The sequence below is a fragment of the Ilyonectria robusta genome (assembly GCF_021365365.1).
Source record: "Ilyonectria robusta strain PMI_751 chromosome Unknown BGZ61scaffold_28, whole genome shotgun sequence".
NCBI classification, from domain to species: Eukaryota; Fungi; Ascomycota; class Sordariomycetes; order Hypocreales; family Nectriaceae; genus Ilyonectria; species Ilyonectria robusta.
In genome coordinates this window covers 339,070-363,828 of record NW_025764462.1, presented here as the reverse complement: position 1 = coordinate 363,828, position 24,759 = coordinate 339,070, and the positions used below count along the sequence as shown (strand labels likewise).

Below are 24,759 nucleotides of genomic sequence, written 5' to 3'. Positions count from 1 at the left end.
TGAAGGATGCGCGGCTATTATGCACTTTCAGGGCTGTACTTGGAATGTCTGCATTTATACGGAGGCAGGGGGCTTAGAACCGGCCGTTTCCTTCATACACCCAGCGTGGCAAAGATGTTGCTGAGACGTCCGGACGCTCGATGAAGACGTTGAAATTCTGACCGTTAAACTTCTATGTTTGGTCCGCTCACACATCACCAATCGACCAGTATGCCTGTGTTCTAATCAATGGACTTGAAGGCAGCTTCTGTATGAATGTCTCGCATGATGTCATCGAATATAGCACTCTCCCACTGCATGTAGTCCACGTCATAACTTGACGCTACCCATTCGAAACCGTCGATGCTCGGTTCTGCCAACATATTCATGGCCTCTCTGCTCCCTTCGTAAGCGCTGTCATGCGCATCAGTCAGGGGGCTCCTCCTCTCGACTGCCACCATGGCGACCATCTCACGCCATTTCTCGACCCTAGCCTTCTTCATCTTCGAATGTTTTGCAGCAAAGTCCCATGTATCATTCTCCCAATCCACCCCCTGCGCCGCGGCCATCTCCTTCTTTGCAGCCACAAAACGAGCTGCCATGGTATCAAGGATGCCGAGGATATCAACCTGAAGATTGGGTTGCGCTGTGACCTTGGCCCTGAGCGTGTTGAGTATCTGAGAGGACACGACTTGGGTTGATACTGAGGCTGGAGGTCTCGGCAAGCTCAGATCTGGACATGTAGGCACGCCGCTGAGAGCAGGCGTTGGTTGCCAGGGAACCATGAATTCTTCCTGCGATATGGCGGTGCCGGCATTGGAAAGCTTGACCGCTCTGGGACCGGCTACTCGCACCCACCGAGAGAGCATCATGGCGCCATGGACCAACTGGACGTAGGCTGGCTGCGGCATATAGAAGTAGGAACAGACCGGGACGGCAAGCCAATTCTCGAGCCAGGCCTTGAGCGCGGCAGTGAAATGTGAGAAAACATCGGATATCGGCACGCCTGCAAACGAGAGCGAGGCGAAGGACTGAGATTCGGCATCTGGCAGGTGTGAGCCTGCCAGTAGAGGCTCAAAGATCCGGAGGTAAGCACTATTGTAATAGCAAGACAGAAGGTCTGGGCTCTCACACTGCGTTAGCGAAGCACCGGCGTCGACATTTCCAAACATGTGGGGGAATCATACAGTCGGATTTGAGATTCGGGGGTAGTGCGTTCCGGAGGCTGTCTATCTCAACCCGGAATGCCTCTAGACGCGCCATCGTTGAATGTTCGGGCGAACTTAGCTGTTCGTCCATCGGTGAATCATTACTGTGAAAGTGGAAGATTTTCTCGGTGAGTTGTTGGATGCGGATCAACTGTATGACAAGTTGGTCTGTCTTGTATTCTCTAGTATCGTCAAGATCTTTGAGGCATTGGTCCATATATTTGGTATAACTTGTGAACGTTAACTGTTTCACGACGAGGCCAGCGCTGCTTTCGAGTTAGTTTGGTCCTTTATGAAGCTCCATTCAGGGGTCACGAGACTCACTTTGAGCTCATATACCAGACGCCAAGCAGCGCCCTCTTCTCTTCGTTCGTTCTGGATACGGGCTCATCGGCACGTACCAAAGGCAGCTGATTCCTCTCCTGTCGAGGCTTGGGGCATGTACTCAAACCCATATCTTCTACTAAGCTGGTTGCTAGGCGGATCAGATTGTTGAACTGGGCGTGAGCCATGCAATGGTAGTGGTAGTATCCTAGGAAAACCAAAATGCCTTGGAGCAGATCCAACGAGCGCTCAGATCTCATGAGCATGGCATTAGAGACATGTTCCATGACGGCGCGGGCTTGCCCCCTTACCAATCGAAGATGACGGACGGAAGCCACCATTCTGATTACCTTGATGAGAAATGGACGAGTTGCCCGCAGTTCTCTCGGCGTTGTTCCAACTGGAATGATGACGAAAGGCAACAGACTAGACAGCTGATTCCTGTAGATGGACAACAGAGTCTCGTCAGACTCTACGGGGACAAGATCGTCCATGTCTACTGTTACCATGCAGGTGCATGTTAGCGGCGTGGGTGCGCTAGCGGGGAAGTCATGCGCTGGGTTAAGCAGAGCAGTTTCTTCCTGGCTTAGAGTGACTTGAGCTTGGGGTTCGGTGCTAGCCGATGGTGCCGAATGGTTGTTCGCGAGGTAATCCGGACCGCCGTTGTATGAACTGCCATGTACAGTTGCACTTTCCCCTCCCGGCGTCTTCGATGAGTGAATCAAATTATTGCGTCTCTCTTTCGGCAGAGCCATTCTCGTGTCAAAATTGGCACTGATCAGGCAGAGTCAACAGTGGGTTCAACATGGATGAGTTTAAAGCAGTTTGGCGATTGATTATCGGTTGACCCCCGACGAAGATAATCGGGGACCGGTAAGAAGGGCAGTCGTACGGGCAGTGAACTCCTCAGGGGTAGAGCGTATGCCCACCGCCCGCCATGGAAAGGTGTTGATGCGCAATGAGTACAGCAGGGCATGAACGTGGACTTACGAGGGCTTGACCTGTCTCTTTCTCCTCGGACCAGGGGTCTGGCCCACGCAGTCTTTCTGCAAACTTCGGCATCGATCACATTGTTGTGGCCGCGAGGACTCGGTGCGAATGCAGCGCGTCTTGGCTGCCGCACACGGAGCGCAGGCCGCGCCCCAACTGGCGCTGCGGCCCGTCCGTGGTCTGCCCATGGTAACTCGACTCTGCAAACATACGTCTCGGCCGTTGCCGTGGAATCGTGGCGGCTTCTGGGAGCAATACTCTTTCCGTACGATGCGGGCGCCGCGGAGAGTAAAGACCAGGAGTCGTCGGAATCGTCGGGGTAGGCGGCAAGTTTGACGGAGTTTTTCTCCGTGTCATCTAAGCTTACTCATCCGGAATACCGTACCGCAGCTTGCCGTCCCGTACTATAGGGATAGGTGGGCCATGGCGTGGATAAAACCCGAGAATTCCGCGGGAACATTTGCACACGCCGCGCCTACATGACACATAACATCCTCCATCCGTAACTTACCTATATAATCCGTCACGCGTTAGCAATTAAACAGATGGACTGAGCATGACTACAAGCAACGAAGTCCATTCCTATTCTTTCATCCAACATAAGCCGCGAAAATGTCGCAGTCGTTCCCGCAAACCCTCCCCTCCCTCAGCCAGCGTGAGGCTATTGCCGACGCCCTGTACCGAGCCGCCATTGCCAGTGATCATCACGACTCCGCACTTTTCATCTCGGCATGGGCCGGAGAAGACGTTTCCATGGAAATTCATGATGACAACAAGAGAGTCCTCGAGGGCCTCTCCCTGATTCGCACAACTGTTCTCGACAGAGTTGGTCCTATGGATACCACGCATAATATCAGCATGGTCCGTGTGAATTACCAGGATGGAGCTGATACTGCTTCTCTTACTGCTACTTCAATGGCCCAGCATGCGCCTTCCGGCACAGGCAGGGATCCAAACGGAACCAAGTACACTGTGGGCGGGGAGTATTCCGTTGACCTGATTAAGGACGAAGCGGGTGTGTGGAAGATTAAGAAGTTGGTGTTAAACGTTATCTGGACCTTGGGCGATGCTTCATTGATGGGCCCCCCCAAGAAGTAGACACGGCTGCATGAGAGGTAGAAGGCGAGTGTTTCGGGACGCAATCATGGTCTTCTACCTGTCTTTCGGAGCTGCCATCAACAGCTTCTTGCTACTTATGTATGGCCTGTCAATATCGTGGCGTCTTATATGAAACTATCATGCGGAGCTATTACTACGGGTGGTTGGAGTTAAATAGAACTCCCGCATAACCGTTTGCTTTGCTTGAAAGCTACGTGAGAGCAGCTCTAGCTCGGTCCAATATACTTGTGACGCTGGGCTCTGACAACATTGATGCAATTGTCGAATTCTCACAAATCTTCTCATCTTCAAGACCGCCTACTAAACAATTACCTCGGCACTCGTTACCACATAGCGTCGCGACCTATGGCCGACTTGTTGGCGGGATCTCAGTGCGGACCAGGGCTCGAGTTGATACCTAGGAGCATCTGAGTATGGGCAAATGGGTTTAGAATTGCGACGCTAAGAGCGCGTGTGACGTCTTCATCGGACAACGGCATTGATTGGCTGCCCTTGTTCACTCGGTCCAAGACAGAGCGCGAATTGGAAACGTAGCCGACACCCTTAACCATGCCCAGGTCTAGCGATACGGCCGGCAACCCTACTGAGTAGCGCCAGCGCGCGACGTCATCTTGGTACAAGTCGCCTGTAGCGTAGTTGCCCTGACTCGCCGGGCCAAGGGTCGCGGACAGTAACGAGAGCATGATAAAGAAGTCAAGGCTTCCGGGTTGCGTAAAGTGCGTGTGTAGATTCCACGTGGCCGCTACTTAAGGTCTAACAGCCGTCTGCCAGTCGTCCAGTGCGAATTAGAAATAAGTGTTGTATGCACAAAGCTTCTTGTAGTGTTATTACTACATTTTATCGATTCCAAAATTCTCCGATTTAAATTTCTACTTACTCTACTACAGCTGTATCTTATTACTTAAGTAGTGTATATTAAGTTGTCTTTCCAGATGTCTCTTTAAAAGCGTTTAATTTGATAAGGCCTAAGTAGATCGCAGATATTCCCCCTCTTACAAACCCAAATGCTGGCCCCAAAAGATTCATATTATGAATGCCCTCAGAACTGGCTTAGTGACGTTTAAATACTTCTTGCTATTTACGCTACCAGCTCAGTTTATGTACCTGAGAGCTATAAACGTTCTCTGAGCTTGTGTATGAGCTCCGCACTGAATACACCGAAGAGAGCTGCAGCCCGTTGAATCCTGTGAAGCGGCATGCTCGATACTTGCCTGTATTTTTAGAAGGACAGAGTTATGTAGAAGGATTTGATTCTTACTCACAAGCTTCTGGATATTGATGCACCGGCACTCAAGAGTATCAAAACTGGATTGACAGGCTTATTCATCCAGCACTCATTCACAGAGTCTTAATAGCAGTCGCTGGCCAGTAGCGAACAGATTTGGTAATGGCCGTACAAGGATGTCTCCGCAGAGGCAGGATGGGCTTAGAACATCGTTGTGGGAATACTGAGGCCGGTCACACTATAGTATATGCAGGAGTTCCCTCGTCTCACCCATAGACCGACTGAAGAATAACTCATTGCTATAAACTAGCCCAACAAAACGTTGCAATTCGGCGAATGCGTTCATCAATATTCATGTTCTGCTCTATGGCGGAAAAGCTGCCCGCAATTCCGACATGCGGTCACCTTCTCGTACGGCATGACTCACGCGGTCAGACGACGTAATCCGCGAAAGGGTATCTACCGGGCTACATTCGATTAATCCCTGTTGAATTCCGGTGCCTAATTAAGGATGACCACCATCACATACCTAACCAGGAAGACGAGTGCGAGTGCGATACGCTCGCGGCAGCTATTGCGTAACCATTCGTCGTCGTCCGCTGACGACGCAGACCAACATGGAGTTGTATTGTGCCGACCGGATCTGGTGATATATATCAATAGTAGAGTCCATTCGATTGTGCCGCTGTCAAATATTCCGCAATTCAATCCACTTGAATCATGGACATCGCTAACCAACCGCGAGCTGTACATACATCCCCGAACCCAAGCGACGGGGATGGGTTATTCAGGTGCATATTCTACCCTCGCGAAACTAACAGTCTCCAGACTGACAATTCCTCAGCGAAAATTACACTCCTGAAAAGATGCCAATAACAATGGAGAATCCTATGACACAGGAGAAATCAGAACCCGCACCTCTCGACCCAGCACATATCCCGAATGACTCGTCCGACTCGTCCAATGATAAATATCTACATGGTCTTTCTCTCGTATTTATGACGCTGTCTTTGATGGCCGGAGTCTTCACGTTGGCATTGGACAATTGCATCATTGGTAGGCAAACCATGTAGCGAGACCCCAAATTACTAACATTAATTTGTCATTAGCCACGGCAATACCTAAGTTAACCAGTGACTTCGATAGTCTTGGCGATGTAGGTAAGTACACAATAACAGGCTTCGCTATCTCTGATCCTTGGCTGCTGATTCAACTCTAAGCATGGTATGGCTCCGTCTATCTGCTCGCCCAGATGTCCTTCCAACCAACTTTCGGCAAGCTTTACACCTTCTTCAACCTCAAATGGGTCTACCTCGGCGCCTTGGCCCTCTTCGAAGCAGGATCCGTCATTTGCGCAGCTGCGCCAAACTCGCCATCCTTCATTGCGGGCAGAGCCGTAGCCGGACTGGGCGCGGCAGGGCTCTTCTGCGGCGGTTTGATCATCATGACACAGATCGTCGAGATGCGGAAGCGGCCGCTGTTGCTAAGTATTGTGACGAGCATGTACGGCGTTGCTTCCGTTGTCGGACCAGCTCTTGGGGGTGTCTTCACCAATTCGGCGCGGCTGACTTGGAGGTTTTGTTTTTGGATCAATCTACGCAAGTCATCGAATCCTTTTTGAGACGGCACTTGCTAACAGCCAAACAGCATTAGGCGGTATTGTAGGCCTCGCTCTTTGTTTTTACTACCCAGCATCATTTGGTGACGTCCCTGGTAAGACTCAACCGTTACGAAAAAAGCTGGCGAGGCTCGGGTTCAAAAGTGCCCTGATCCTCACTGCCACTCTCGTATGTCTGTTTCTTGCTCTCCAGTGGGGCGGCGCTGTTCATCCCTGGTCCGACTCCCGAGTATGGGGCTGCTTCCTGGGGTTCGCGCTATTGTTGATCCTCTTCGGATATATCCAACATCTACAAAAAGACGAGTATGTCCTCCTATCAAATCCGTCGATCCGCGCCTGACAGAGCTCAAGAGCCCTTATTCCATTGCGGATTCTCTCGCAGCGCACTGTCTTCCTCAGTTGCGCCTTTTCCTGCCTGTTGCAGGGTGGGTTAATGAGCCAATCATACAACCTACCCTTCTACTTCCAAGCTGTGAAAGGTACGAACGCTCAGGCATCAGGGATCGATATCCTACCTTATGGCATCACCAACTCCGTCGCCACGGTCATCGCCGGTTCTCTCATGACGCTGACTGGATTCTACGTCCCCTTTATGTGGCTTGGGTCAGCCATCTCGGTGACTGGCAGTGGACTTCTTTACACACTCTCCGCTTCGAGCCCGCTCGGTCAATGGTTTGGGTATCAGGTACTCGCGGGTGTGGGATGCGGAATGTCGATCCAAGTTCCAATCCTTGCCATCCAGGTGGTGTTGAGCACTGTCGATATCCCCCTAGGAACTACACTGGTGATCCTGGCTCAGTGCTTTGGCGGTGCCATCGGCCTTGCCATTGCCCAGAATGTGTTCCAGAATTCATTGTTCGAGCGACTACATGAGATCCAGGGTATCGACGTGCTAAGTGTAGTGGCCACTGGTGGAGTGGATCTACAAGATATCGTACCCGCCAAGCTACTAGACGCCGTCCGAGACGCGTTCAATGGAGCAGTGGCCAATGCGTTCCTAGTTGCCGTGGGCGTTGGTGGTGGCGCGTTTCTAGTTAGTCTTGGGGTGGAGAGAAGACGGATTCAAACTCGCACCACGGTACAGGGTAGCTAGAAGACGGCTTCAGGTTTGCCAACACGCTCAATACTCTAATTTGATCAATTAATGGGTCTAGCGGTCTATTTACACTGTAGCAACAAATATTTAATTGGTTTTATGAAGTAGAAGTGGTGAGATCGATGGACGGGCGCAGATTCAACGACACTTCACTCACACCATGCGCGATGCTCTAGTTGGGTAACCATTCTCATGAATTGTTCTGTAATATCTAAAGCATACTTCACAACCCTAATCTAAGACGTCCCATAATGTTGTGAGAACCCTTTTTCTCATCGCTTCATTCACGTCATATATCATAATAGTAATAAACGCACATTTCCAATCTCGGAAATGGTGCCAAGATAGGTCGAGACAGACCATGTCAGACAACCCACGGTGAAACCCATTGTTAGGAACGAGCCACTGCTACCCGAGCGCGGAAAGATCATCTAAGAATGGCTGGTTGCGATGGAGGGTGCTTATTACATCGTATTTTGAATAGCCATTTGAGACAGACATCTGAATCATCGAGCGGTGGTTAGATTTGAACCTTACTGTTATAACGTCACTGTACCCTCGAAGCATTTGTATGTGTTATCATAACGTTGATGATATATAATGCCTAAAATTTGTCATGGTGTTGCCCGCTGTCTAACAGTACTGGGTGGTGATACGCCTGTGCGATATCTAACACTCTAAGAGAATAACCCATTTATAGTTGTACAAGATGTAACCCATATCAATTGTCCTCTTCTATGAAACGAACCTCTGGATTTCCTCAAACATACTGAACTGAAAAGCTCTGCGTCCGTAAAATGGCCCTGTCGCTGTGATCGTCCCGTTGCACTGCCTCTCCACTTCCAGAAACGTGGACTGTCATCGTGGGATCCTTAGTGTCATCAGAAAAGCGCTGCATTTCGGTACCATCCTCCTCGGGAAACTGCGAGTACTGGTTTCGCGGCTTGCGAACTCTGCTGAGTGTGCCACTGTGTTGCTTCGGCCCGTATGACCCTGCGTAGCCGGACGCTCCCGACGACCCTCCCATGATGCGTGGCATCAGGTGTTTGAAGAACTTACGTAGCGTGGGCATGGAGCCGCAGATGACGAAGAGGTTAGCTTCTACAAAGCTGTTGTATGTTAATGAGTGGTTGCAAGGAGAAGTGAATGGAGGAAGGACTCACGTCCAGACATCGGCTGGTGCAGCGTCCCACGAAGGATCTGTGCTGGCTAGAACGACGGGTAATTGAACGAGACGGATAACAGAAGTCGCAACGGTACTAAAAGAGTTAGTGGAAGATGATATTTGATGGTGACTCTAAATACGTACAGCGACCCGACTCCGAAGACAAAGATAGCTCCGAATTTTTGAATCTTGGGCATATGAAGCTTATAAATCATGCGAATCGGCAGCACAAACAGTATTACATCCGTGACAATGTTGGATACTGCGGTCGCCATGTATAAAATCGCGGCGTCGGTGCACGAACCCCCTACCACCTTGAAGTCGAAGGCTTTGCGAGGAGGGTTGCAGACGAAGAACATCATGAAGGTGATGACGATTGTGTAGATTGCGACGATGACGATGCTGGTCCAGACGGAGACGCGGAACCACTTTTGCGGCGAGAGGTGGAGATAGAACGACAGGAGGGAGAGTTTCGTGAAGCCATTGCAGAGCATGTACACCGGCGCTGCAATATAGCTAATCTGGGCGTATGTTAGAAGGATGGAACCGGTGATGGGACAAGTCGACTGACAAGAGAGTAGCGTTCGTAATGCGCCAAGGACATCTCCCATGAATGGGCACAAAAGCCACCTTGTGCGATTGAAGCTGTCGTGATTCCGTGTTAGTCGTGTGGTCCAGCGAGAGGTGGAGTGTGGAGACTGTACCCGTCATCAATGCTTGAGTCAATACTGACGATAGCTATCGAATGTTAGCAATTGTCTGTGGGTAATCGTCTGTGTGTTGGGGCTCGAGCGTAGGTGTGCTAACTTACCCATCCGAGAAACATGAATCCTAGATGCATGTTAGCGATCGTCATTCTCGGTTTCCCTCCTCGTCTCGATATCATCGTCGACGGTTTGTCCCGGAAGCTTCGACATACCATCGTCAACCTGCAGCCCCTTTGACAGGAAAATCTTTGTGTAGTACCGCTGCAGCAGGGCGATGAAGGCCAAGGGCCCCCCAATCCCAAAGACCAGGTAATGGTCCAGCACCTTCTGCTGCTGCGGGTGGGCAAAGTCGACGACATAGCCATCCGGCGGCAGGCGAATGACTTCGACACCGTCTACAACAGGAAATGTAGCCATGTTGGGCGTTGGAGACGAAGAAGTGAGTGCGACGATGGGTCACATTGATCGTCGTCGGCAGAGACGGATCGTCCCTGGATTAAAGATGGGGACCGGACAAGACATCAACACGGCTTGGACAACCTCGACACTACAGAAAAGAAGGTGGTTGTTAGGCGTGAGCGCTAACAGCATAGCGTGAAACTTTGCAGTGTTAATGCGTGTCTAGGGAACGCGCTAGAAAAGGGGTTAAGGATGACGGCCTCGTCAGGCTGAGGTGCTAACAGCGGAGGGTCCAATGATCAAGATGGCGACTGATGTGCGAGGCCGTCTCGTCTCTACGCCACGGTTCCATTGGATGTTGTCTCGCGGCATCCGCTTCCCCGGGCCCAGGGATCTTCCTAGCGCAGGATATGCAAGCTTCCGACGATGCTTCGCGGACTGGGGACCGGACGACTCCTGGTGGATCATGCCGGTACGCCTCGTCTATTTAGACTGCGCCTCGACGAGGTTTCTGCAGGTTTCTTCCATTCAGACCCTGGAACCGAGTACTACAGTCAAGGTTCACTCGCACATGAACGCCAGCCGCAGCCATACGCCACATTAAAAGGAACACGTAATTTGTGAGACATGGGCAACTGCAGAATGCGAATTTCCCCGTTCCCCGGCGCTGGGAGTTGGGGCGCTAAAGACATGCGTGGCGGCCGGGCCATTAAATGCCGCCCTCCGCGAAGCTGATGGCCGGTTGGAAATTGTCGTGGCCGTGGATTTGGCTGGTTCCAGGGATAAATGCACCTCTTGGCTGCAGTAGATCGGCAAGCCCCCTTCCGTTCTGAGTCGCATCGCCTGAGCTGTGCCGGGAGGAGGAGTGCGAGGTTTTTCTTTTGGCGTACCGCGGCAGCGTGGACGAGCCCGATCAAGACGTTGAAGAAGCCGTTTCGGATGGCGACAGTCGGGGCGTAACTTAACCTTACACAAAGAGAGGCTTTATCCCAACGTGCAAAACGTCTCGACCCTCTCTTGACATGTCGTCCATCTAATCTCTTTGCGGATCGCTTAGTCTTCCCCGCATGAGAACCGGCCAAGTGGGTAACTCGGGAACCAGATGCCGGCGCGAGTAAGGGTCTTCCCTCTCGCTAGTCCATCAGTCAGTCCTTTACGGCCTTACCCTTATCCTTACCCTTACGACGTCGTACTACGCAGTAAACTACTCGACCAATTTCAAGCGACCCGCTCATCCCGGGCTCGCATGTAGATGAATCCCTGGCCTTATGCTGGCAATCGTTGCCTTGTTCGCTGGCTTTATCCCGTGCCGTCCCCAGCTGCGAATTGATTTCTTTTCCTCCTTCTGATCGTCGATCCTGCTTCCTTCGTTGACTTTTTACGTGCGTCGTACTCGTACTCTTTGACCGTTCGCCCGAAGTTGCCCATACCCGCCATCATGAAGGCCTCACTCGCTAGTGTCCTGATGCTCGCCGCATCCGTGTCCGCGGCTACCGCGGATACATCCTGCGCCTGCGTAAGTTTCTCGCTTGGTTTCCAAACGCCCGGCTAGTAGCCTCGTACGTGGCTGACACGCAGAAGTGCAATGCCCTCGCTGCTGTCCCTGGCCTCAAGGGCAAAGTCTATGTCCCAGACACCAAGCAATACGACGCTCGCCTGAAGACGTACTACTCTGCCAATGCGGCCCTGGAGCCTTGGTGCATGGTCATGCCCGAGAGCGCCAAGGATGTGTCAAGCATTGCCAAGGTTGTCTCCAAGGAGCAGTGCCCGTTTGGCATCCGGAGTGGCGCCCACTCGGCCTGGAAGGGATCCAACGGTATCGAGACGGGTGTGACGATTGACTTCAGTGAGCCACCCTCGCCTATCGATCATGCAGCTTAGCTAACGCGTTTCGTAGGCTACATGAACACCACCACCTACGACAGCAAGAAGAAGATTGCCAAGATCCAGCCTGGATCCAACTGGGGTGAAGTGTACGAGTCGCTCAACCAGTACGGCGTGGCTGCGGTTGGTGGCCGCGCCTCTGTCGTCGGTGTTGGCGGTTTCACTACCGGCGGAGGAGTGAGTCTACCTGATGCAACATACCATCGCATCGTGATGCACTAACAATATACCCAGTATTCCTTCCACACCAACCGCCGCGGCTTCGCTTGCGACAACGTTGCCAACTTTGAGGTCGTCCTCGCCGACGGCAGCATCGTCAATGCCAACAAGAACGAGAACGCCGACCTGTGGAAGGCATTCAAGGGTGGCTCTGGAAACTTTGGTTTCGTTACCCGCGTGGATCAGTGTGCGTCTTCCTCCTCGCTACTATGTGACGATACTAACGGCTGAGCAGATGTCGTCGACTCCAACAAGCTTTGGGGAGGCTTCGTCATCTACGACCTGGCCGAGCGCGATACTGTCTTCAAGTCATACCTCGACTTTGCTGAGAACATGGCCTCCGACCTTGCGTCGCAGCTCATCGTGTCTGTGCAGTGGAACGGCAAGGAGCGCATTCTGCTCTCGGTCCTTTCCAACTCTGACGCTATCGATGATGCCCCTGCCTTTGACGAAATGTTTGCCATCCCCAACATTTCCACCACTTTGAGCACTGGAAACATTGCCGATCTCGTGCCTCAGTTCACTGGCCCTACTCCTCTGGGACTTTAGTAAGTGTCTCCCAAAATTCAACATCTACATCAATCTAACCTGCATCAGCGCCAACTGGATGGCTGGCCTCACCTCCAACGATGTCCGCATCATGAACTTCGTTGAGGAGAAGCACAAGGAATACGTCGACAAGATGAAGGCCGCCGCCCCTGGCTCAGACTTTAGCGTTCTTGTCCAGTTCCAGCCCGTGACGCAGTCCATGGTTGGCCACTCCGCCAAGGCTGGCGGCAACGTGCTCGGTCTTGAGGCCATCGTCGCCAAGGGCGCGACTATCATGTGGCTCATTGCCGTGACCGTCGACACTGAGGCCAACCAGAAGAAGATTGCCCCCTTGACTCTGCAGTACCGGGACGCTGTCAACGCGTATGCCACCAAGATCGGTGCCAACAAGAACTGGAACTACCTCAACTACGCGCTGGGTGACCAGGAGCCCATCAAGCACTACGGAGCCGCATCTGTCAAGTTCCTCAAGGCTGCGTCTAAGAAGTACGACCCCAAGGCTGTGTTCCAGAAGCTGAGAGGATCGGGCTTCAAGCTGCCTGCGTAAACATTGAAAACTCGAGGTACACATCTTCCGTGAACCGTCACAATGAGCAAAATAGAGAAACGGGAACGGGAGCCAGGACAGACTTGGCCTAGAATATTGTATTGATCATCGATGTTGACCAGCATGTACATGCTGAGACACCCTTTGTTAATAGCCGGCTTTGCAACCAACATAATTTACGCTGTCATATAGCCACCATCTACTGGTAGTGCAACACCCGTGATCCATGTAGCCTGTTCGCTAGCCAGGAACACGGCAGCTTTGGCCACATCCTGCGGGAGACCCAAGGATCCCCATGGATGCAGGGCCGTGATTCCCGCATTATGCGTTTCGTCTGATAGCATCGCACTGTCCATGTTCGTCTTGACAACTAGCAAAATCAGTTAGCCTAGCGAGAACCTGGTTCATCCAGTGGAGACGTACAGCCAGGGCAGATTGCATTGCAGTGAATCTTGGATGGCCCGTTTTCGCGCGCGATTCACTTTGTCATGTGTACGACGGCAGCTTTGCTAGCGCAGTAGGAGACTAAAATTGCCCCTTATTACGTATGATCAAACCGAAACGGTGAAGACATCTTACTGTGGCCAATCTCAGGCTTTAATCCGTAAACCGATGCAGTATTGATGATCCAGCCGCGGTGGCCGCCCGCATGAGGCTCCTGTTTCAAGAACTGCCGCACCGCATATTTGCATCCCAGGAACACCGATCTACTGTTGACTGCCATGGTTTTATCGAATGTCGAGTCATCGGTCTCAGCAATTGGTTTGGGTCCAAGCTGATTGTACGATTAGAGCGAGATACCCGCATTGTTGACCATGATATCCAGTCGTCCATACCTTGCCACGGTCGCCGATATCAAATTCTGTATGTCTTCAGAGCTGGAAACGTCCGCGCGTACGAATGCGCCACTGCCGGCATTCGCTTGATTGATCATGTCGACTGTGGAAATTAATTCACCGACCGGAGCGTCGGACCGCAGGTCGCTGCAGATGATATTCCATCCCTGCTTGGCGTATTCGATTGCAATGGCGCGACCGAGTCCAGAAGAAGCGCCGGTTACGATGGCGACTTTCATTTTGGGCGAGCTAGAGAAAATACGAGGTTATTTTAGTCAGTTAAGGTTAGGAGGGAGTAGTCGAATGCCGGGATGCGATGGAGGACGTGTTATCGGGGAGGATGGTTTGTGTTTCTATTGAGGTGATGAAGTTGGTATTTATTTTCGGATTCACTCTGCTGGACTAACTCGTCTGCTGGACCAACTCGCATGGATCGACCTTAGCACCAATTCATGAACTTGGCAAATGGGTCTCAACAATGAATTCCCATCTTTGTCGCCTTGTTTCCCATCTCTAGATCCACTCGCGATCTCGTTCTCGCACATTTGCTCAATTCGGTTAAGCCGTTGACTCTTCTCGCTCATTCCACTACCGCTGATAATTTAGCATGCACTGCAAATGCCGTTATACCAGAACCGGCATGGAAGGCCTTTAGGTTCTAGACCGCGGAAGGGCATGACGCCACTGGGTCGATCCGTCATCATCGACTGTAACCGCCGTAACCGAGAATTCGGGTACCGGGTGGGCTTTCTGTAATAGGTCTAGGTATGTTGAGGGTCCTGGGGTTAATTGACACTGCCGGGATCTCTTGCCAGGTTCACCAGGGCCGAAGGTTTATATCCTTGTCTCAGCATTTCGCTCATTTGGGTGAATCGTCCCAGGGACCTACTGGTTGCGGTGTGCTGAGACAACGCCATACGCGAACCAATCGAGAGAGTAGTAGAGGATGAATTGGCCCGGGTAACCGTATCTAAGCTGTACGTACGCGTCGGGGTCCCATGGCAACCTCTCCGCAGTCCCGGGTGTCTCATTTCTCTTCGCAAATTCCAAACGCTGCATGGCTCATTGTAGGGTTCGCTAGCCTCTAGTTCAGTGACCGGGAGCCTTGGACACTCATGGATAGTTGGGTTTGCTACTAAGAACTTTGTTCTTGTTTATTATTACGGGATGATGAAGTGCTCGACAGGCGTATGCCATCGTGGCGAGCTGCACCATAATCATACACACCACGTCGCGACACTCCAATTTGCTACTCACGCGCCTATCGACATCAAATATACAGGCCTACTCATAGTCCTGTGGCTGGGGGGTTTCGAATTCCTTCCTCCCATACAGCAGCCAGTACCCAACCGCAAAGAGAAGCACTCCAACAATAACGCATAAAACGTAGTTCATCTAGTCCGCCTCGACGGGCAGAAATGAAGGAAAGGAGTACATCACAAGGGAAATAACCGTCCAGATTATTGTCGTTATATTCGCCACGTATCCAGCTCGGGGGAACCAGAATGGACCGTGCTGGAAGTTGGCTCGCCCATGCCAGAGAAGACAACCGATGCTTGCGGAATAGGTCAGATATTGCAAGAGGATTCCGCCAGCGACAAGAGAGTTGAAGGCAAGAGTAGAGCCGAGATAGAGGCAACCCAGTATGGCCGTCCAGGCACACGACCAGACATGTGCCCAAATGGGGGTGCCGAAAGGTTCGGGAGCGATCTGACTGAGGTACGTATGAAAGGGAAATCCTTTGTCTCTGCTAAACGCCCAGGCCATGCGAGATTGCCATGTATGGATTCCGATGATGGCCCCCGCAGCCGAAGCGGCAACGATGGCTTGTAGACCGATAGCAGCTGCTGTGCTATTGTTGAAGGCAGAGTAAAATATCTGGAGCGACGGAGTCACGGCAGTAGCCACCACCTACAAATCTGGAGCTGAGAAAAGGAGCGCCAGGATGATCAAGATTCCTGTAACACTCCCCAAGGCAACTGTAATGAGAAGTGCCTTGGGGATATTTTTCCTCGGTTGAGGGATCTCGTCTGCCAAGTGCACAACAGCATCGAGACAGGAGAAAGCCCAGTTGGACGAGTTGAGTCCAATAAGAAAGGCAACACCATCAGGCCACCCGGAGATGTTATAGAGCTGGGTAAAGAAGCCCTCTGCGGATTGTTTCTCCTTGGACGCCGCCAGAACACCGACAAACACAACAATGAGAGCGGCGATGGTATAGGTGAGGAGCGTCTTGCTGACCCAAGGAAGAACCCTTTCGAAGAGATTGAACCCAAATGCCAAAAGGTTGGTAACCTGATAACCAACAAAGCCCATCCACGGCTTATAGTTGAAGTCTGGATGTTGCAGAGCCACCATGTTAAACACCATAATGGGAACTGCGAGGCAGACTGAGGCGCCAGTGCAGATCGCCCCAGCCCAAGCAACAATTGCGGTGATGTATGAACAGAACCGTCGCATGCCAGGGGGAGCCAGCGTCGCCACCCAAAAGTACTGGCCACCTGAGTGCGGTAAACCCAACGCAAGCTCTCCGAGGCTGACTGCGACACACAAGGCCACGAGGGCCATCATGATGAAGCCGTAGAAGAACAAGGGCGGACCGCCCATTGCGATGCCGCTTGCAAGGCCCACAGTGATGGTGATTGCCGCGTTCGTGATAGAGTGGCCTAATCCCATGGCTGTCCAAAGAGAAAATGGTTTCTCTTCTACCTGATCGCCCATGCTGATCGACTCTCTCGGCCGTAGCGGAGGTTGAGGATGGTCGCGCTTCTCCTCGTCCATGATTTAGGTAAGTTGCGTGAACGGCCGTGTGCGAGTGTTTAGGGATGAATCGAGTGTGAAGGAATGTTTTGGGTTTCATGAGATTGCTTGATATATCGCGCAAACAACCAAGTCGTTGATGGCTCTTGGTTGTCTTTAATACAGCTATCAGGTCTATCACATGCCGCATTCAATCAACACTTACTCTAACACACAGCAAATGCCATCATCGAAAGCCGATCCCAGGTTTCACTCGTGGTTGGCTGCGACTATGCGGGGCTTCGTGTCCAAGTTAAGTAGCGCCTCGCATTTTCGCTCGAATGGGTTTGGTCTATTGATCACTCTGACGCGGCCATGTCAACGACCAAACGTGGCCGCTACGATTATCACTTGCTTTCTCAAGTGGTCGAAATTTTTTCCCATTTCAGTTGTAGCTAGGATGGCATGGATATAAAGACGCCGAGGGGCCGCGAGCAAACTGGGTGTGTCAAAGCTCTTCATCTACATTGCAATCTCGCCTCTAGATTCAGCCAAGATACTGATCATCTCACCCGCTTCTTCTCTTCAGTTTGAGCAATAACCTACACACCCTCGCCAACATGTCATTCGTTGCGACTGCAGATGAGGTTCGCGTCTTCGAGGAGTTTTCCGCGAACCCGTCATTCTCTCAGGAAGCCATCATCGTTGACTTTACGACAACCCCCGAGTTTATCCAAAGCGTCCTCCCTCCCAACTTCGAGCCTGGAGACAGACCTACTGGTCATGTGCTTATGTCTACGATGGAAAGCAAGCTTTGCGGCGAATTCGACTGCGCCATCGTTTCCATTGATGTCAAGTTCAAGGGAATCCGAGGCACGTACATGCTGGAGATTATCATCAGTGGCGACTCCCCAGTGACCTGGGGTCGTGAGGTCTGGGGAGAGTGCAAAAAGACTGGAACTTGTCGCATGTGGCGTTCCGGCAACTATCGATACGCCTATGCCGAGCGCAACGGCGTGCGTCTCATTGAGCTCGAAGGAGAATTTGGAGACGACCTCCCTCCCAGAGAGCGCAATAGCTGCAACTTTGAGATCAAGGCTTACCCGCACTCCATGGGCAAGGGGTTGCAATGGGAGCCAATGGTCAACGTTCTTACGGTCAAAGAACAAGACGTCCGCCGATCCACGGGCGTTGGCCGCCTCGTTATCCGTGGAACGGAACACGACCCACTTCATAGCATCCCGATTGTTTCCATCAAGGACTTCGAATACGTGTCTGGAAGAGCCGACTACACTGTTATCCAGGAACATGAGCTTGGATGCGGCAAAGCATACCTGCCTTATCTTATCGGCCGTCATTATGAGGATCTCCGACAGTTCAAGATTGGCGGCGAATGGACCAAGATGCAGGACGTGCAGAAGGAAGCTGAGGTGTTTCCTATTCAGCGCCTTACTACCCCAGGGTTTAAGAAGAGTGCTAATTAGATGTGTTCCTTTCAATTGAAGAGGGGGGTTGGCTGTATGTCTTGCTCTAGATTCGATATACTGAAGTAACAATATTTTTCCCTCTTGGGATTTAACAAGTCGCGACGTTCCAAACAAGTGCTGGTTTATTTCTTGTGGCTTTCTGACACTACTCTGACTTCTGTCTGCTCCCTCAAGGTGAGCAAGATGCCGGCAACAAGTAAAAAAAAAACACAATTATGGCTTTCTGACACTTGGCTGATTAACTTCTCCGTCTGCTGCTCCACTTGGAGCACATTCGGTCGACCCCTAATATAGCGGCTTAGACAGCGAATGTTGCGGACCATATTTGTTGTAAATAATATGAGATGTTGTCCTATTTATATCGGGAGCATATTGAGAGAATCATTAAACTTTGAGAGTAGTTTTATCTGCCAATACAGGCAAATACAAATAGCTTTCCCTTAGGCTACCACTGCCTCGACCTCGATCTCAACAATCATCCCAGAAATACCCAGCTCAGTAACGCCCACACAAGTCCATGTTGGTTGATGGTTAGGCATCCACATTCGAAACGCTTCAACCATGAGGTCAAACGACGAAGACAAAGAGATGTGGAAGCTTTTGACTGAGTAAACGTCACTCCAGCCTTTTGCACCAGCAGCCTTCAAGTTCTTTTCCACGTTTTTAAAGGCGAGCTCGATCTGGCCTTTAAGATCCTGGTCGTCAATGTTGCCTCCATTGTCTCAACCGCCTTGTCCTGAACATTTGACGACATTTCCCACACGAACGGCTTGCGAGTATGAATACAGCCTGTTGTTGGTAATACCGACACCCTCGTAGTTGGAGTAGTGTAGGCCTGACATGGTGGAAATCGCTTGAGGGTTGCTTAGAAGGAACTCGCCATGGACATAGATGGTGTGGACTTACAGATAAGAAAGGTATGAAAACCAGGTTAATAACTGAGGGAGTCTGTAACTTGCTCGACTTGCGGAAGAGAATCCGAGCCTAGCCGGCGTCTTTATATTGTCATCTTAGTCTTGATTGCGATTATGTACTGACTTGTAGTTCATAGCCATTACATCAACTTGTCGCCAGGTATGGTTTTTCTGTTGCTTAAAGGGGAATGTTTCACGTCCATGAGTGATGTAACATGCTATTACGTTATCTTTCGCAATTTTGCTCGATGGGGAAATCTCCCGCTACGTTAGTTCGCCTTGTGATCTTGACACCCCAAACATTGGTTCAAAACGCGGGACTCTGCAGAGATCCGTCACTAGTCACAAGTCTTTCCCAATATCAGCCTCTTTTGGGTGATTAATAATGAGGTTCGGCAATGTTTTTCTCCGCAAGTCAATTGCGACATGATTCAGTGTATCCACCCGAGCGTGGATTCCACCTCGCATTATCTCCCGATGTGGCATGGTTGGTTTGGAGACCCCACGACCCCAGATATGGCGAGATGGAAGGATGAATGCCCATCAAGTTGCCTAACATGGCATGGTTCAATCCGATATTACTGCCTGAGATCTCATGCGATGCGATAGGTCGGAGATATGGTTCCCAGAAGGTGGAATGACTACCAGGATTGGGGCATAAAAGGCATCGCGAAGCCAGCGTATCGCATAACCACCAAACCTCTCGCTCACATCAGCCATAGCATCTACAACCTCCATCACGCTGCCCAATGGGCGCAAATACGACCAGCCGACTGGTCTTTTCATTAACAACAAGTTCGTCCCGGCCACGGGCGACGAATTCACTGTTTTTGATCCTGTGTAGGCCCATCATCGTTAACAACTGACATATTGGCGCTGATTCTTGAGCAGAAAAGAGGAGGAGATCATCAAGTTGCGTGGAGCCTCCACTACCGATGTCGATGATGCCGTTGTCACAGCTCGACGCGCTTTCGAGGGAAAGTGGTCCGAATTAGCTGCCATCGATCGAGGGGCTTTCCTGTACAAAATTGCAGAGCTCATTGATCGTGACCGAGAGCTAATTGCCGCCATCGATGCCGACGACAACGGCAAGGTGAGATCTGAACTGCCACTAATCTCTTGAGGTCATCGAATTAACTCTTCCCCCAGGCTTACACTGCTGCACTTGGCGGGGATCTCGATGAGTCCTACAATGTCTTCCGATACTACGCTGGCGCTGCGGATAAGATTTCCGGACGTACCATTGAGACCACTCCTGCGAAGCTGGCCTATGTACTCCAAGAGCCTCTTGGTGTCTGTGGTCAAATTATTCCCTGGTATGAGCCCAATACTGGAAACCTGTGTTGAGACACGGAAGACTCACAGATATACCCGGATCTAGGAACTTCCCTTTCATGATGCTCGCATGGAAAGTTGCCCCAGCCCTCGCTTGCGGAAACACCGTCATCCTCAAGCCCGCGGAGCAGACTCCTCTCTCAGCACTCTATTTTGGTAACCTTATCATCGAGGCTGGCCTTCCTGAAGGTGTTGTTAATATTGTGCCCGGTATCGGGTCCGTTACTGACAAAGCAATCTCTAGCCATATGGGAATCGATAAAGTTGCCTTTACGGGTAGTACCGCCACTGGCCAGGCTATCATGAGAGACGCGGCAAGCAACTTGAAGAATATCACGCTTGAGTGTGGTGGTAAGAGCCCCTTGATTGTGTTCGACGATGCCGATCTCGACCTGGCCGTTAAATGGTCTCACTTTGGAATCATGGATAATAAGGGCGAGGTAAGGAAATATTTTTGTGACTACAAGGGTATATACTGATTATTGACAGGTCTGCACCTCCACATCCGGAATCTACGTCCAGGAGGGTATTTACAAAGAATTTTTGGAGAAGTTCGTTCAAGCCACGAAAGAGAATGAGAAGATCGGGAAGCCCTTTGACGAGGAAACTTACCAAGGACCCCAGGTGTCCAAGGCCCAGTTTGACAAGGTTCTGTCGTACATTGAGCAAGGTAAGAAGGAGGGTGCAAGACTTCTCTGTGGAGGTACCCAGCATGGGGAAAAGGGATATTTCATCAACGCCACCGTATTTGCAGACGTAAGTAAGCCCCAGCCCTCTGACAAGACATTGTACTAACATGTTATATAGACTCGGGAAGACATGAAAATCGTACAGGAAGAGATTTTCGGCCCAGTTGTCGTCATTTCCAAATTCAGTACCGTCAAGGAAGCCATTGACAAGGCGAATGATACATCATACGGCCTAGCGGCTGCCCTCTTCACAGAAAAGATTGCCAAGGCGCATATTGTGGCGCGGAAGCTGCAGGCGGGCATGGTGTGGATCAATTCTTCCGGTGATTCCCACTTTGGAATTCCGTTTGGAGGTTACAAGTCGTCCGGTATTGGTCGTGAACTGGGACAGTATGCTTTGGATGCGTACACGCAGTCGAAAGCGATTCATGTGAATTTGGATGTTGAAATATGACTTGGGTATTCGTGAGAGGTCACGGCAGGATGCAGTATTACTCAGATCAATTACAAGTCACATTCGCTTACGAACAAGCTCGCCAACATGAGGTTTGGAGAAAATTCATGAAGTTAACTGAATTGGGATTCAATTAAGAACAAAATATTCATCCAATTGCCAACGCCAAACCTTGATTCAGCATGACTCAAGCCAAGTGATCCTCACCCCCATATCGCGCCACCGCCAAACCTCTCGTACGACCTCCAGGGCCCGGGAATAAGTTGGAACTCGAGTCCACGTAGCTAACCGGATCCCCGTAATTTGCACGAGATTTCTCTCCTCTAGAAATACATCGGGAAGCTCAGAGCCAGCAACGACCAGAAGCGGCCCAACCCAGTTAAGCAGAGGATCCTCATCAGGGATGTGCTTCAGAGTGTTCATGATGCCAAGCACTTTGTCAAGAACGGTCAATATTTCATCTTCATGCAACTCGGTAACAGCTGCCTTTGCTTGAAAGAGCATGATTGTGCTGAGTGCACGATACCCCTCGGCGAGCTCAAGAAGCTGTGGCTGCTGAGGTGACCCTGGAGGAAGGTGCCAGACCTGCAGTCGTCTTTGTAGATTTTGTTGGGTCGAGTCGCACGAGATGCGTGTATCCAGGACGCGGCGGTAGTAGTGCCCAATCTCGGTAATCAAGGGGCAAAGAGTGGTGGCAATACCCATCACCGGATGCACGCTCTCGCTAAAGGGCGGTCGCTGGAACGCACTGATAACAGATGGACTAGGGAGTATCTGCCGTACTGCAGGTGTCAGATAAGAGGAAAAGGCCATGCAGTACAGATATAGCCCAAGTATGTAGAACGAGAATCCATCAGTAGGCTCCGAAGCCGCTAATAGGTTGGTGACGCTATGAACTCCGGCCAAGAACTCCATGCCAAAGTCCTTACCCAACGGATCTACCCAGCTTGAGGAGATGCACAACATAAGTGATGAAAGAATGATTGTGCGCTGGAGCACCTGCTGTTTCGGAGATGGCCTCTGTATCCGAGCCACCTCGGCCGATAAGGATGAGATGGCGAGTCCCCGAATCCGGAGGGATTGGTTGAGGCTATCCGGGGAAAATCCCTGGTGATGGGCCTCCGCTATGCTCTCCAGGGTGTGACGTAGAGCCTTAGAGTGACGCAGCCAGGCTGTGATATCATGGGAAAGCGGGTTGGTGGGCGGGCGAAAGATAGCCATGTTGAGACAAGCGCTGTCATACCAGTGCCGAAGCGTACTGTTCTCAAGAACAGCACCTCCCTCCAGCCTGCTGTCGTTCCAAAGCCACGGCCGTTCTATCTGCCATTGATCCGAGATGAAATTCCCGGTGCAAGTTTCCCCGCGAGCAGCGCATCGCGAGCAAGCGGGTTGCTTCTCATCGCATCCGACCTTTCGTCTCTTGCACTGCTCACAGCCTGTGCGGCGTTTACGGGAACTTGTCATCGTTGTGTGTGTGGATTTATGTGGTTTATTGTTGGCTGTTATTCAATCATTGAGGTAAGTTGAGTTTGAAGTTGGACCAGACCGGACCGGATCAGCTACAGGAGCTGAATGGTCGCCGAAGGGGCTGGCTGGTAGCTGTGCATATACTGGTTAGGGTGATCACTCCCGTGTGGCGAACAATCCACTGCAATTTCGAATGACACTGACTGACGCAGCTAAGAGGGAATTAAGATAGGTTGTGGAGCTAGCAATGGGGAGTGTCGTCTGCGCCAAGCACGAGGCGTGTATAACGCCACAACTATCAACATGCCGCGGGACCAAAGAGTATCGCATGACATGGCATCGGGCGTCATTTGTGGCGATGGAACCTCCCAATTGGGGCCATGAAGAAGAGATTCCACTTGCTCGAAAAACATCCATTCCCGGTGACTTGTAGGCTTAGTCGACAATATTACTTAATATCAGTTGAATGGCCTCGTCGCACTTCGTCCAAATCAGGCTAGATTACTATCTCGCACTTTTTCCCAACCGGGGTACGCGGGCATCCACACTCTTTTTCTCTATGTAGGCACTAGATGCGACCTTCGTATTATCCAAGTAGATCTGTTGAATCGCCAGAAATTCCCAGATGCAGTTACCGGATTGTTCGGCGTCGTCATCCCCACAGGTGTCAAGATGACCATGGGGTCGGAATCGTGGTCCTCACACCCGGACGCCGGGACGCTGGACGCCCGGATGATCGAGGTCGCTACCTATAAGGTTCCATGTACAATCAACGGCTACTCCAACAAAAATAGCACGCTCAATCTTGGAAAGCCCGGCATCATTTACTCGGAATTATACTCTGCCGACCTTTGCAAAAGCAGACGAAGAATCTCACTGTCACCATGGGCTACGTACGAACCGCCGAGGAAGTCGAGGCATACGACCTCTTCTACCGAGGCGTGACATCTCCGAACCATGCCGCTGGCGTCAACTTTACTACCACGGATGAATTCGCAAGAGAAGTGCTGCCTCCCTGCTTCGACGTGCCCACCCCCCCTACGGGGGTCATGTACGTCTGCACCAACTGCGAGGAGATCGACGATCAGCGCACCGGCGAGGATGAGGAGGCCGGCGTCGTGGCCTTAGACGTTATCTACCAGGGACAGAAGGGCAGCTATACGCTTTCTGTCTTTGTAAACCGCGACCAATCACTGGCCACGGGCCATGAAGTGTGGTCCATGCCCAAGAAGCTGGGAGAGATCCACCTGATGGGCAACGGCCGCAAAGCATGCGTGCTCGCACAGCGGAAGGGCGCTGAGATGCGCTTGGATACTCTCCTCGGGGCTCCCACCTTCTCCAAGGACCCCGAACCAACGAGGTCCATCTTTTACGAGATCAAGGCTGGAATGCGGGCGTCTGGTGGCTTTCAGCACAACCCGGTTCTCGTCGAGTTTGAGGTGACGCAGCACGTCTTCACGTCGCAAGACGGCGAGTTGGACAAGACCAAGTTGAGTCTGCAAGGCACCGATGACGACCCTCTGCACACTGTGCCGGTCAAGGAGCTGACCTCTGCTTGGGCATCTGGATACTCAATGGGGACCCAGGTGTTGAGGGAAATGGAGCTGGACACCACGGTCGATTATCGGCCATACATCTACGGTCGTTTCTACGACGACTGGCCTCGCGCCGCGGCCAAGGCCAAGGCGATGGATTCTTCTGCTTAAATAGATAGCTGGGTGATGATTAGAAACAGACGTCAACTTTTCAAGAGGCTTAATTGAGTGTCCTGTGCTTAGTTATGTCAAGGAGGATCTGATCATTTCCCAG

At 51.4% G+C, this 24,759-nt stretch overlaps 13 protein-coding genes across 13 annotated transcripts; 6 read left to right on the top strand and 7 right to left on the bottom strand.

Moving 5' to 3' along the window:
* Positions 1–97: 97 nt before the first annotated feature.
* Positions 98–2,810, bottom strand: BGZ61DRAFT_592870 (uncharacterized protein). The gene is made up of 4 exons (XM_046256757.1): positions 2,502–2,810; positions 1,512–2,285; positions 1,167–1,453; positions 98–1,099 (listed from the first exon to the last, which is right to left on the bottom strand). The coding sequence occupies exons 1-4, from the start codon at positions 2,687–2,689 to the stop codon at positions 222–224; spliced, it is 2,127 nt and encodes a 708-aa protein (XP_046097750.1). The 5' UTR covers positions 2,690–2,810; the 3' UTR covers positions 98–221.
* Positions 2,811–2,980: 170 nt separating this feature from the next.
* On the top strand, positions 2,981–3,837 carry BGZ61DRAFT_461710 (uncharacterized protein). The gene has a single exon (XM_046247203.1). The coding sequence runs from the start codon at positions 3,114–3,116 to the stop codon at positions 3,597–3,599; it is 486 nt and encodes a 161-aa protein (XP_046097749.1). The 5' UTR covers positions 2,981–3,113; the 3' UTR covers positions 3,600–3,837.
* A 151-nt stretch (positions 3,838–3,988) lies between these two features.
* On the bottom strand, positions 3,989–4,303 carry BGZ61DRAFT_484125 (uncharacterized protein; the record flags this gene model as incomplete). The annotated part of the gene is made up of 1 exon (XM_046249569.1): positions 3,989–4,303. The coding sequence occupies one exon, from the start codon at positions 4,301–4,303 to the stop codon at positions 3,989–3,991; it is 315 nt and encodes a 104-aa protein (XP_046097748.1).
* Positions 4,304–5,723: 1,420 nt separating this feature from the next.
* On the top strand, positions 5,724–7,556 carry BGZ61DRAFT_538379 (major facilitator superfamily domain-containing protein; the record flags this gene model as incomplete). The annotated part of the gene is made up of 5 exons (XM_046254646.1): positions 5,724–5,901; positions 5,955–6,005; positions 6,066–6,425; positions 6,493–6,766; positions 6,815–7,556. 5 exons carry the CDS (start codon positions 5,724–5,726, stop codon positions 7,554–7,556), a joined length of 1,605 nt encoding a protein of 534 aa, XP_046097747.1.
* A 763-nt stretch (positions 7,557–8,319) lies between these two features.
* On the bottom strand, positions 8,320–9,848 carry BGZ61DRAFT_592867 (uncharacterized protein; the record flags this gene model as incomplete). The annotated part of the gene is made up of 7 exons (XM_046256756.1): positions 8,320–8,668; positions 8,723–8,818; positions 8,869–9,245; positions 9,296–9,369; positions 9,429–9,462; positions 9,536–9,555; positions 9,644–9,848. 7 exons carry the CDS (start codon positions 9,846–9,848, stop codon positions 8,320–8,322), a joined length of 1,155 nt encoding a protein of 384 aa, XP_046097746.1.
* Positions 9,849–11,194: 1,346 nt separating this feature from the next.
* Positions 11,195–13,171, top strand: BGZ61DRAFT_400914 (uncharacterized protein). Its single transcript, XM_046243042.1, has 6 exons — positions 11,195–11,346; positions 11,412–11,676; positions 11,728–11,891; positions 11,949–12,120; positions 12,169–12,481; positions 12,531–13,171. The coding sequence occupies exons 1-6, from the start codon at positions 11,269–11,271 to the stop codon at positions 13,027–13,029; spliced, it is 1,491 nt and encodes a 496-aa protein (XP_046097745.1). The 5' UTR covers positions 11,195–11,268; the 3' UTR covers positions 13,030–13,171.
* A 34-nt stretch (positions 13,172–13,205) lies between these two features.
* BGZ61DRAFT_498579 (uncharacterized protein) lies at positions 13,206–14,104 on the bottom strand (the record flags this gene model as incomplete). Its single annotated transcript, XM_046251294.1, has 4 exons — positions 13,206–13,377; positions 13,512–13,538; positions 13,587–13,804; positions 13,844–14,104. 4 exons carry the CDS (start codon positions 14,102–14,104, stop codon positions 13,206–13,208), a joined length of 678 nt encoding a protein of 225 aa, XP_046097744.1.
* Positions 14,105–15,260: 1,156 nt separating this feature from the next.
* Positions 15,261–16,586, bottom strand: BGZ61DRAFT_498578 (amino acid permease-domain-containing protein; the record flags this gene model as incomplete). The annotated part of the gene is made up of 2 exons (XM_046251293.1): positions 15,261–15,717; positions 15,781–16,586. 2 exons carry the CDS (start codon positions 16,584–16,586, stop codon positions 15,261–15,263), a joined length of 1,263 nt encoding a protein of 420 aa, XP_046097743.1.
* Positions 16,587–17,224: 638 nt separating this feature from the next.
* On the top strand, positions 17,225–18,088 carry BGZ61DRAFT_538374 (uncharacterized protein; the record flags this gene model as incomplete). The annotated part of the gene is made up of 1 exon (XM_046254645.1): positions 17,225–18,088. One exon carries the CDS (start codon positions 17,225–17,227, stop codon positions 18,086–18,088), a length of 864 nt encoding a protein of 287 aa, XP_046097742.1.
* Positions 18,089–18,531: 443 nt separating this feature from the next.
* BGZ61DRAFT_498576 (Endoribonuclease L-PSP/chorismate mutase-like protein) lies at positions 18,532–18,933 on the bottom strand (the record flags this gene model as incomplete). The annotated part of the gene is made up of 2 exons (XM_046251292.1): positions 18,532–18,776; positions 18,819–18,933. 2 exons carry the CDS (start codon positions 18,931–18,933, stop codon positions 18,532–18,534), a joined length of 360 nt encoding a protein of 119 aa, XP_046097741.1.
* A 629-nt stretch (positions 18,934–19,562) lies between these two features.
* On the top strand, positions 19,563–21,483 carry BGZ61DRAFT_498575 (aldehyde dehydrogenase domain-containing protein; the record flags this gene model as incomplete). The annotated part of the gene is made up of 7 exons (XM_046251291.1): positions 19,563–19,614; positions 19,728–19,845; positions 19,897–20,098; positions 20,155–20,321; positions 20,387–20,780; positions 20,830–21,096; positions 21,148–21,483. The coding sequence occupies 7 exons, from the start codon at positions 19,563–19,565 to the stop codon at positions 21,481–21,483; spliced, it is 1,536 nt and encodes a 511-aa protein (XP_046097740.1).
* A 177-nt stretch (positions 21,484–21,660) lies between these two features.
* On the bottom strand, positions 21,661–22,947 carry BGZ61DRAFT_484116 (fungal-specific transcription factor domain-containing protein; the record flags this gene model as incomplete). Its single annotated transcript, XM_046249568.1, has 1 exon — positions 21,661–22,947. One exon carries the CDS (start codon positions 22,945–22,947, stop codon positions 21,661–21,663), a length of 1,287 nt encoding a protein of 428 aa, XP_046097739.1.
* A 575-nt stretch (positions 22,948–23,522) lies between these two features.
* On the top strand, positions 23,523–24,656 carry BGZ61DRAFT_592863 (acetoacetate decarboxylase-domain-containing protein; the record flags this gene model as incomplete). Its single annotated transcript, XM_046256755.1, has 1 exon — positions 23,523–24,656. The coding sequence occupies exon 1, from the start codon at positions 23,835–23,837 to the stop codon at positions 24,654–24,656; it is 822 nt and encodes a 273-aa protein (XP_046097738.1). The 5' UTR covers positions 23,523–23,834.
* Between the last annotated feature and the right edge of the window lie 103 nt (positions 24,657–24,759).